The sequence below is a fragment of the Pongo abelii genome, chromosome 15 (genome assembly GCF_028885655.2).
Source record: "Pongo abelii isolate AG06213 chromosome 15, NHGRI_mPonAbe1-v2.0_pri, whole genome shotgun sequence".
Taxonomy (NCBI): domain Eukaryota; kingdom Metazoa; phylum Chordata; class Mammalia; order Primates; family Hominidae; genus Pongo; species Pongo abelii.
The window spans coordinates 77551348-77563804 of NC_072000.2; the positions used below are offsets into that span (position 1 = coordinate 77551348).

The 12457-nt window shown below is 40.2% G+C and overlaps 1 protein-coding gene across 50 annotated transcripts in view; it reads right to left on the reverse strand.

Moving 5' to 3' along the window:
* NUMB (NUMB endocytic adaptor protein) overlaps positions 1-12457 on the reverse strand; it is a 193311-nt gene that overhangs the window by 20977 nt on the left and 159877 nt on the right. For all 50 annotated transcript variants that reach the window (XM_063715213.1, XM_063715216.1, XM_063715210.1 and 47 more), the window contains 1 exon segment: positions 2533-2607. In XM_063715213.1, coding sequence (XP_063571283.1) covers positions 2533-2607 — 75 coding nt within the window.

Here is a 12457-nt window from a genome sequence, read left to right on the forward strand (position 1 = left end):
AGCCCAGGGGTTCGAAACCAGCTTGGGCAACATAGTGAGACCCCATCTCTAAAAAAAAAAAAAATTATCTGGACTGTGGTGGTGTGTGCCTGCAGTCCCAGCTACTTGAGAGGCTGAGGTCGCAGGATCCCTTGAGCCTAGGAGGCTGAGGCTGCAGTGAGCTATGTCTGTGCCACTGTACTCCAGCCTGGGTGACAGTATAAGACACTATCTCAAAAAAAAAAAAAAAAAAAAAAAGTAGGAGCACTATCAGAATCAAGATAGACATGAGTTGAGAGGTAGGATAGCAAGGCAATCTAACAGAGCTTCTTGCTCAAAGGTTAAGGGCTTCAGATTTCAGCTTCTGTTCCACAAAAATTTGTGCAGATCATGGCATGGTGTTATCACAAATACTGATCCCAACATGGTATTAGTTCCTGCTTATAGCGAAATACAAGGTGGGAAGATGGTCCCAATGGTGACAAGCCACCAATGACTACTAATTACTACTATTCAGTGTGGAAAAAACTAAACTAATGAATGCCAGTGGTATAAGTAGCCACAAGGGGGCAATATCACTTTCCAACTATTGGATAAAACAATACATAGCTTTCAAGTATAACAAATTTCATCCAAACACTAATGAAAACTACATAAGTTCCAAAAAATAATTAAAATGATCACTGTTTCCAACAGTAATGTACTAAAAGTGAAGATTATTGCTTCTCTTGAACTTAAAAAAAAAGTATGCAATGTAAGGTCAAATAACTAAAATGCAGCTATATTAAATCACTTGAAATTTACCAGGCAAGTTGCCTATCAAAACTGCTTTTTACCTGCCAGACTTTGTCCCCTTTCAGTGGCATTTGAATTTTTTTTTTTTAATTATCTTCTTGTTAAATTTTTTCCTGACTTTAGGTATTCTAGGAAATTTTAATTAATAATTAAATGTACTTATATAACACCTTATGCTTTCTAGGGGTAGAGCTGTGTGTCTATTCTTATTTAGGCATTTACGATCACTGTCTCTCAAATGCAAAATGGTACCTGTGATTTGAGATATTATTTGGATTCTAAGTAAATGTTAACCAGAGAGCCATTTACTAGTCCTTAAGATGTCACTTGAGTTTTGAGTCAAAAGCCAGGTTAATTAGTTCAAATATCATTTTCTTAAAATAGTGTTTTCTTCAGAGCAAGAAGAAGTTTCAGATGTGGAGTCCATCTTTTTTTAATTTTAAAGTATGGTAAAAGGATAGTCTATCATCTATTATATCAAATTTGTGAGAGTAAAAACTTTTTAAAAAATATATAAGAACAAAAATAGGCCACGAGCGGTGGCTCATGCCTATAATCCCAGCACTTTGGGAGGCCAAGGTGGGCGAATCACTTGAGGTCGGAAGTTCAAGACCAGCCTGACCAACATGGTGAAACCTCGTCTGTACCAAAAATACAAAAATTAGCGGGGCATGGTGGTCTGTGTTTGTAATCAGCTACTTGGGAGGCTGAGGCAGGAGAATCGTTTGAACCCAGGAGGTGGAGGTTGCAGTGAGCTGGGATCGTGCCACTGCACTCCAGCCTGGGCAACAAGAGTGAAACTTCATCTCAAAAAAAAAAAAAAAAGAACTCAGATCTTAACACTAAATGCTAATGCTTAGTACCTTAGACACGCTATGTCATGTAGAACAAAATGTTGAGAGAATACTATTTCTCATAAAGTAAATGAGTAACTAAAGTAGTTTCCTGAACGTTAAATAGTCTCTCAGAAGACTGTACTTTGGACTAAGTGGAAGGATAAAGCTTCAACAACATAATACCCTTGAACAGCTTAAGGGTATTATATTTGATCATTAGAGATTTTAAAAAGCATATGAGCTGTCCCATTTAAGCTTATAAGAATCTTACCTTAGGCCAGGTGCAGTGGCTCACTCCTGTAATTCCAGCACTTTGGGAGGCTGCCGGTGGATCACCTGAGGTCAGGAGTTCGAGATCAGCCTGGCCAACATGGTGAAACCCCGTCTCTACTAATAATACAAAAATTAGCCAGGCAAGGCCGGGCGCAGTGGCTCACACCTGTAATCCCAGCACTTTGGGAGGCCGAGGCGGGCGGATCACCTGAGGTCGGGAGTTCAAGACCAGCCTGACCAACATGGAGAAACCCCATCTCTACTAAAAATACAAAATTAGCTGGGCATGGTGGCACATGCCTGTAATCCCAGCTACTAGGGAGGCTGAGGCAGGCGAATCGCTTGAACCTGGGAGGTGGAGGTTGCGGTGGGCCGAGATGGTGCCATTGCACTCTAGCCCGGGCAACAAGAGCGAAACTCTGTCTCAAAAAAAAAAAAAAAAAAAAAAATTAGCCAGGCATGGTAGCACACCCTTGTAATCCCAGCTACTCGGGAGGCTGAGGCAGGAGAGTTGCTTGAACCCGAGAGACGGAGGTTGCAGTGAGCTGAGATCGTGCCATTGCACTCCAACCTGGGTGACAAGAGTGAAACTCCATCTCCAAAAAAATAAATAAATAAAATAAATAAAAATAAAAATAAAGAATCTTACCTTAGTTTTTTCATCCACAACTCTGAGTCCATCTGCTGAGACCCACAGAACTGCTTTAACAGCTTTCTTTCCAGTCTTTTAAGAGAAATCAAAAAGGGGAGGGGGAGATACACATATATAATATTAAAAAAAAGTCATCTTCCACAGAAAACACTGACTTCTGCCTTCCAGAAGTCACAAGTACAGATGAAGTCCAAGTTCAGAAGTGGTGCCCAAAGCCAGATACTCAAACCAAACTGCAGAAACATTCAGGAAAAAACAAGCCAAAGCCATTATTTTAGAAACACAATGCAAAACAATAAGATAAAATTAAGTAAAAGGGAAGTAACAGATGGAATAAAAACCAAGATATCACATTCCATAAAGGGCAAAGAATTCATAACTACATTCTTCACCCATTTAAAAACATCAACCAAGAAAACCAAGAGTCAGATAATTATTAAATACATAAGGAGTTACACCACAAGTAGCGTCTACAAGTGTATTTAGAGCAGGAAGTAACATGTCTTAATTGAGATGTCGACCATTCTACTATCCTATGACCCCCAGTATGTTATAGCAGGACCCTTGGTCACCTAACATTTTCACGTTAAAAACACAATAAGTCTTCATTATTCTATTAACAATCTTTAAAAAGCCATTATTTGTTCTCTCAGAGTTAACACGGACATTTTTCCTAATAATTTTTTCTTTTTTTTCTTGAGACAGAGTCTCACTCTGTCGCCCAGGCTGGAGAGCAGTGATGTGATATTGGCTCACTGCAACCCCCCTCCCGGGTTCAAGTGGTTCTCCTGCCTCAGCCTCCCGACTAGCTGGGATTACAGGCGCCTGCCACCATGCCCGGCTAATTTTTGTATTTAGTAGAGATGGAGTTTCACCATGTTGGCCAGGCTGGTCTGGAACTCCTGACCTCAAGTGATCTGCCCGCCTCAGCCTCCCAAAGTGCTGGGATTACAGGTGTGAGCCACTGTGCCCAGCCTCTAATAATTTTAGAGACGAGGTCTCACTATGTTGCTCAGGCTGGAGTGCAGTGGCTATTCACAGGTATGATCACAGAGCATTACAGCCTTGAACTCCTGGGCTCAAGTGATCCCCTTGTCCCAGCCTCACATGTAGCCAGGACTACAAGTGTACACCACTGTACCCAGCGTTGGGCTTGGTTTTTAATTTGACATTAAATGCATGGAGACATTTTGGGGACACAGGAAGATTTAAAAACTACTGAAAAAATAATTTTCTTTTTACTGGCTCAGAAAATACTTTTTGGCACGTGAGAATCACATGAGAACAAGCTGATGTATAATTCCTCCTGTGATGGAATGTAATAGTAATTTAACAATGTCCTTTCTTTTTAACTGCCTCAAGTATACAGCAAAATAAAGCAAAAGCAATATGAAGGCTGAGAATAGGTATCAGATTATCATAAAAAGTATAGATCAAAAGGAATCTGGTGCTAAGGTTGGCGCAGCAGCCTCTAGAAGGGACAAGGGAGACTTTTAGAACTGTCTACCATTCTCCTCTATATGTGATCCAAGCCCAGGAAAACTTGATATGAGGACATGGCCTTACTTAAATAACCTGTGATCCACTCGGCCTCATCATCTCCACCACCACTATACATTTGATGAGTGCCTATAATATGCCAGCCAGTGGAAATACCTGGAAGGTTACTGAAAGGCAACAATCAGACAAAAAATAAAGAATACTGTAGGTAAATGCTACAGTAGAGCTGAGAACAAGGTACAATGATGTCAGAAAAAAGGTATAATCAAATCTCTTTGTGGAATTCGGGAAGGTTATACAAAGGAGAAGACTGAACTGGGTGCTGGAATAATTTTTCTTGATGCTTAGGTAGGGGTACGGAGACAGGGAAGTAACAGAGGTACTGGACATGCCAGGCAGAAGAAACAGCAGTACAGGACATGGAAGCAAACAACATGGCAAGTCTGGGGCTCTATAAATATTTCAATATGGCTTGGTAAGTAGACTTGGCAATGGGAGAGGCGTAATGGGAGATAGAGTAGGAAAGGCCTAATCACAGAAGGCCTTCTATTCCTGATAAGGACTTTGATCTTGATTCTATGGGCAATTAGAAGCTATTCTGTAAATATTATTACAATAAATTGAATTTAGGTAAAGGAGATTAGCCTTGGTAATATGGGTATACTTCATCCAATCAGTTGAAGGCCTCAAGAGCAAAAACTGAGGTTTCCTAGAGAAGAAATCCTGCCTGAGTTTCCAGCCCGTTGGCCTGCTTTACAGGTATCAGACTTGCCAGCCCGCCAGCCCCTAAAATCACATGAGTGAATTCTTAAAACAGATAATATGTGTATATATATATATATATATATATATGTCATATATATATATATGTCATATATATATATATATGTCATATATATATATATATATGTCATATATATATATATATATATGTCATATATATATAAATATAACCTCCCAGCGGTTCTGTTTCTCTGGAGGATCATGATACAGAAGTAGAAGTCAGACTAGAATGGGTCGAGAAATAAATGAAAGGCAAGAAGAGTCTACAAGTATTAAATACTTTTTTTTACAAAGCTTTTCTATAAACAGGAGAGCTGTAGGGCAATAAGACACAGGCAGAGGATCAAGGGAAGTCTATAAGAATTGTGATAAACTAGCATGTTATACTTGAAATAAAATGGACTTTGGATTAAGACAAATATGAGACTGAATTCAGTGCTACTATTCATAAGCTAAGAAAGTTATGTAGCCCACTGAGCTTCCATCTCTTCATCTGTAAAATATTTGTAGTTTGTTAAAAGGATTAGAGATTATATACAGTACCTGGAATTTAAATAGGGTAACAATTAGTAGCCATTTATCATCATTATATTATTAACAAACTTTAAAAAACCTCTCCCAATAGTAAAGCAGAATTCTTAAAAGACTGATATACATTTTCAACAATGACATCCTCTTCATGTGCTGAATGGGAAAAGCCAGTGGAACAGTGGAAACGGAAGGCCCAAGAAAAAGAGAAGAGTAATTTAGAGGACAAAGTCCAACAAAATGCAGGGTGAGATGGGGCTAGAATACAAGTTTTAGACAGGAGGAGAGATGTCCATTCCTATGAAATGGAGGGATAAAGTGAGGCCGAGTAGAGACGAAGACAGATTTGTAAAGGAGGGAGTAGCAAGTGGAGGAAATTCACTCTGGAGAACCATAAATTCGTCTGTGAATTTATGGTTTTACTTTACCTGCTTTACTTTGCTGGGGAGAGGAAAGATGACAGGCAGAGTAAAACAGTAAAGATTTAGAACAGTAGTATGGAGGCAGTCTAGTACAGTGACTAGGAACCAAGCTGTTGTTTGGATTTGAATTCTGGTTCTGCAAGTTACTCCTAGTATGATCAAAGGCAGGTTAATTTAACTTCTCTATGCTTCACTTTCTACGCCTGTATAATGATGTTAATAATCTCATATACCTCACAGGGTTACTGTGAGGATTAAACAAATTAATGTATACGAAAGGTTTAGAACAAGGACGGTCATATAATTTACTCTACAAACTGGGAACCCTTTGAAAATGAAAGAGATGACTCGTCATTTACGTTAGGTATATCTCCTAATGCTATTCCTCCCCTCTCCCCCCACCCCACAACAGGCCTCGGTGTGTGATGTCCCCCTTCCTGTGTCCAAGTGTTCTCATTGTTCTAGAACTTAAAGTATAATAAAAAAAAGAGAGAGATGACTATTAAAACTGATAAATGGGTGTTATAATAGAGCTGTTCCAGGCAAACTGGTAGAAGAGTCATTCACCAACAACAGTAACTGCTCATATTTAACCAACCCTCATGTAACATTTAGTATTTTGCTGGAAGGTAAGCTCCATGAGGGCAAGGTTTCTTCCATCTATTGTTCACTGCTGTATCCCTGGAACTTGAACAACACCTGGAACAGAGTAGCAGTTCAAGAAATATTTGTTGAAAGAAAAAATATGCTAAGTATCTGTTGTAGGAAACAGGAGACAGCTGACCAGTGATATACAACATTGCCAAATGGCACTGACAATCCTAAGATATTTAAATTTGCAGTTTAATCAATCTGCTCATTGTATAATTGTAGCCTGCAGTGTTCAGTATCTGAGGCAACAGATAGGACTACTTCAAGGTTAAAGACTGAAGTAGGGAAAAATAAAAGGTCAGTTTAGAATGGGACTGTTCTCCAGTTAGTCTCCTTACAATATTCAGGGAAATGTAACATTTTCTTGGCCCAATTATATGCTTGTTTGTTTGGAGACAGGGTCTTGCCTTGTTGCCCAGGCTGCCATGCAAGTGGCACAGGACAGCTCACTGCAGCCTTGAACTCCTGGGCTCCAGTAATTCTCCCACTTCAGCCTCCCCAGTAGCTGGGACTACATGCACTACCATACCCAGCTAATTTTTAAACAATTTTTTGTAGAGATGGCGTCTTGCCCTGCTGCCTAGGCTGGAGCACAGTGACATAATCATAATTCACTGCAGCCTTGAACTCCTAGGCTCAAGCGATCCTCCTGCTTCGGCCTCCCAAAGTGCTGGGATTACAGGTGTAAATCACCACACACATCCCAATTATATGGTTATAAAAACATGTGTGGCCGGGTGTGGTGGCTCATGTCTGTAATCCCAACACTGTGGGAGGCCAAGGCAGGTGGATCGCTTGAGGCCAGGAGTTCGAAACCAGCCTGGCCAACATGCTGAAACCCCATATCTACTAAAAATATAAAAAATTAGCCAGGTGTGGGGGCACGTGCCTGTAATTCCAGCTACTCAGGAGGCTGAGGCAGGAGAATTGCTTGAACCTGGGAGGCAGAGGTTGCAGTGAACTGAGATCACGCCACTGCACTCCTGCCTGGGTGACACAGCGAGACTCCATCTCAAAAATAAAAAATAAAAAAAATTGTGCTTTTTGAGATAGGCCTTAATAATTTTATAGTATTGTACTAATGTATCAGTAAGGAATCATATTTGTCATATATCATGGCCTCTGATCTCTCTGAAGAGGGGAAGAAAACAGATAATACGAATTCTTGTATTTGTTCCTACTTTTGGGTGTGGGTTCTTGTACATCATTATAGTTTGCCACATTATAGTTATTTCAGTCAGGTACTGAAATATTAATGATTACAGATGCCTGTAGCTGAAATTAAGCCCAGGCTTCCTCTCACAAATTCTATAGTTGCAATACTTCCATATTTCTTTCTTTTTTTTTTTTTTTGAGATGAGTCTTACTCTGTCGCCCAGGCTGGAGTGCAGTGGAGCAATTTAGGCTCACTGCAACCTCTGTCTCCTGGGCTCAAGTGATTCTCATGCCCCAGCTTCCTGAGTAGCTGGGATTACGGGTTCACGGCCCCACACCCAGCTAATTTTTTGTATTTTTTTTTGGTAGAGATGGAGTTTCACCATGTTGGCCAGGCTGGTCTCAAACTCCTGACCTCAGGTGATCCGCCCACTTTAGCCTCTCAAAGTGCTGGGATTACAGGTATGAGCCACTGCGCCTGGCCAATACTTCTATGTTATTTGTAAACTTGAGTCTTTCATTCTGACCATATAAACTAAGATTTCTAAGCACTTTTAAGAAAAGAAGATAAACGTGGCTGAGAGAAGACTGTGTGCCCTAAAACTGTCTACTTGAAACCAGTACCCTAGGTGATCAGGCCACAGTTAACTAATCAAAGGACTGAAAAAAGACAAACTACATTAAGTATGAAATGTAGAATTTACATACAGGCCGGGCGCAGTGGCTCATGCCTATAATCCCAGCACTTTGGGAGGAAGCCGAGAAGGGTGGATCACCTAACGTCAGGAGTTCGAGACCAACCTCACCAACATGGCGAAACCCCATCTCTACTAAAAATACAAAAATTAGCCAGTGTGGTAGCGGGTGCCTGTAATCCCAGCTACTCGGGAGGGTGAGACAGGAGACTCGCTTGAACCCGGGAGGTGGAGGTTGCAGTGAGCTGAGATGGCACCATTGCACTCCAGCCTGGGCAACAGAGTGAGACGCCATCTCAAAAAAAAAAAAAAAGAAATAAAGAAAAAAAAGAATTTACATACATCTTAGTGGCACAAACACTTCTTTAAAAAGACAACATGCTGGCCAGGCACAGTGGCTCATGCCTGTAATCCCAGCACTTTGGGAGGCCAGGGCCAGTGGATCACCTGAGGTCAGGAATTTGAGACCATCCTGGCCAACATGGTGAAACCCTGTCTCTACTAAAAACACAAAAATCAGCCGGGCGTGGTGGCACGCGCCTGTAGTCCCAGCTGCTCTGGAGGCTGTGGCAGGAGAACTGCTTGAACCCAGGAGGCAGAGGTTGCAGTGAGCCAAGATCGCACTACTGTACTCTAGTCTGGGTGACAGAGCGAGACTCCATCTCAAAAAAAAAAAAAAAAGAAAACATGCTTCAGGAACTAATAAAAATGTGGAAGTGGCAACATAGATGTTCAGACATTCAGAATTATTTTATCATCGCTGCTCTAACACTTTGTACTTTAATAATAATTTCACAGTTATAGGTAGAATTCACACGACAAATGTATCATGAAAAAGTTTCACAATAAAGACAAAAATCCTTTTTTTTTCAAAGAAAACCGATCTAACATGGACAGAATTTTAGTAACTTGGAATTTAAATTGGTGAAATCTGAGCAGAAGGATCAAGCTAACCAAAAGTGAAAAATGAAAGTATAACTTTCTCAAGTAATTACTCTACACTATAAATATCCAGCTTAGTATTTTAAAATTATTATCTTCTTTAAAACCTTTTATTATGGGTAGATATAAACCAATATAGCAACTAAGCAGGTTCTGACACTGGAGAAAATAGTAACATATAGTGGATCTATTACAAATTACTAAATCAGGAAACTTGTACCAGAAGAGAAATGCACAGGTAATCTTAACACGAAAAAAATTGGTGAAGGAACACAAAATAGAAAATGGAACAGAAATAGTAACAAGCTCAGCACACTGTAAGATGACTTTCTCCTAAATATAAAAGCTACGTACAGTAAAAGGCAACTGAAATAACCAATTGCTATCTACCTATCTCCAGATTTTTTTTGTTTTTTGTTTCTTTAAGTAGAAACCACTGTTTCTTTCTTTCTTTCTTTCTTTCTTTTTTCTGTTAGAGACAGGGTCTTATTCTGACACCCAGGCTGGAGTGCAGTGGTGTGATCACAGCTCACTGCAGCCTCAAACTCCTGGGCTCAAGTCATCCACCCACCTCAGCCTCCTGAGTAGCTGGGAGACCACAAGTAAGTACTACCACACCTGGCTACTTTTTTATTTTTATAGAGATGGGGTCTTGCTATGTTGCCCAGGCTGGTCTCAAGTTCTGGCTTCAAGTGATCCTCCCACCTCAGCCAATCCTCCCAAAGTATTAGGATTACAGATGTGAGCCACTATGCCCAGGTGAAACCACTTTTTAAAAATAAATTGAAAAAGGATGAAAATGACAAGTTGGTGATATACATAGTAGGTGGAAAGATTCTTACATTGCTCTTTTATTTCATCAGTATAACTGATGTTATCCTTGGGAGAAATGAGTTGGAGTTGGAGGAATGAGTTTTGTTTTGTTTTTTGAGGCAGAGTCTTGCTCTGTCGCCCATGCTTGGAGTGCAGTGGTGCGATCTCGGCTCACTGCAACCTCCGCCTCCTGGGTTCAAGTGATTCTCCTGCCTCAGCCTCTCAAATGGCTGGGATTACAGGTGCCTGCCACCACATCCAGCTATGGCTTATTTTTGTATTTTTAATACAGAAGGGGTTTCACCATGTTGGCCAGGCTGGTCTTGAACTCCTGACCTCAGGTGATCCGCCCACCTCAGCCTCCCAAAATGCTGGGATTACAGGTGTGAGCTACCGCGCCTGGCTGAAATGAGTTTTTAAATTGTTGAAATTAGGGATTAGCAAACGTTTTTTGTGAAGGGCCAGATAACAAAATATTTTAGGCTTTGCAGGACATATGATCTCTATTGCAACTACTCAACTCTATCACTGCACAAAAGCAGCCATAACAATATGTACACAAATGGGCATGACTTTGTTCCAATAAAATGTTATTTACGAAAACAAATACAGTAGTGGGCCATAGTTTGCGACATCCGATACAATCATAATCTCTATAAAGTAATTAATTGAATCTTCTTGGAAAGATAATTCACTATACTGAAATATTAGACCTGTTGGAACTGTGTCCCTGAATTCATTTTCTTTTTTTCCTGACAAATGTATTTATATCCTACCTATTTTAAGGTGCCGTCCAACTCTAAAATTCTATGATTCCCAAGATCACCAATGAGATAAGAGCATGCCATTAATTAACAAAAATAAAAATGACATTTGGAGGCAAGACAGCTCTGCGGGCATATGCTAGGTAAGAGCAAAAGGGTTAAGCAAATGTTCTAATGTAAGCTGAAGTGAAGAAATGCTATAAAGACACATGGAAACATCATTTTGCACAGCTTTGAAATGTTAAGAAGCAACAGCAGCAAACAGACCAACTAGGGCAGAGCAAGTCACTCTCAGAACAACAGTGATTTGCAATTCTACCGTGCAAAGTTCCTTCAGCTACAAACTAAAGAGGTCTTCAAAGGTTCCCAATGTGTAAAGAATCACTGGTCAGTCTTTCTGTCACATCTACACAGAGGAAGGCATTACAGAGTAATGGTGATATATAAACCAGGGAACCATGATACAGTGTGCCTTGTAATAAACAAACAAGAGACTTTTTTCAGAGGGAACCCAGCTGGTTTTTTAAATCAGAAGAGAAAAGTCTTGAAGTCTATAATTTAATATTTGAATTTCTGAACAGAATGGTGTAATCAATAAATTTTGTCTTATAATTCCAAAATCCAGTGAATATACCCCAAAGAACAAAGCAGTGAAAGGACAGAAACACAACTTTCTTCAGGATTTGAGATTGTACTGTGCTCAGGAAGAGTACAATAACTTTTAGTCTCAGACACTAAGGTTTATTATTCCTATACTTTCTTAAATGAGAGGGGCACTTAAAGGCTTTTAGGAAAAAACAAGGATGGAGCATGTCATGAACTACACAGTAAAGGAGAGATTTTGGGGAGGCAATTTAGCTCTTCTAGTTTGCCAAATCACTTCAACTGGGGGAGGGGAGACCTAGGGATTATTCCAATATTAAGTTCATATTTCAGAGGTATATAGTAGCTGAAATGAAAATTCTAGAGGCATCTCAAATTCAACCTGTCCAAAACCAAATTTATCCCTTCTCACAATGAGTGATTCCACCATCCCCTTGGTCATCCATGAATGAAATCTGGGTCTCATCTTCTGTTTCCTTCTCAACACCCCTAGGTTGAATGAATGAATGAATGAGTGTGGAACATGTTTTCTCTCATCCCAGTGTCCCTGATAGTGCTGTTCCTTCTGTCTGAAATCTCTTTCTCTTCTAAGTTAGTTTAACTGGAATTCATAGTTTTTAGGCTCAGCCTTAGGTGTCATCTCCTCCTAGAAGCGTTCATTACAACCTTTCACATTCATTCTTCCTTTTCGCTCCTGGAGCACCTGTTATTGTCACACAATTTGGTAACCATGTCTTTACCTATCTGATTCCTCCCACAACAGGGTGAACTTGAGCAGTACATTTCTCATTCATTCCTTTATTCATTAATTCAAATATTTTGGAGCAGCTACTATGGATCACAAATTATTCTAGGTACTGAAGATTCAGCAGTAAACAAAACAGGTGGAGATCACTGTCCTCACAGAGCTTACATTTCAGTGAGGAAGAGATAAAGAAATAAGTAAAATGTATGGTATGACACACAGTGATAAGCCCTATCAGATAAAAATAAAGCTAGGGGTCGGGTGTGGTGGCTCACCCCTGTAGTCCCAGCACTTTGGGAGGCCGAGGCGGGTGGATCACGA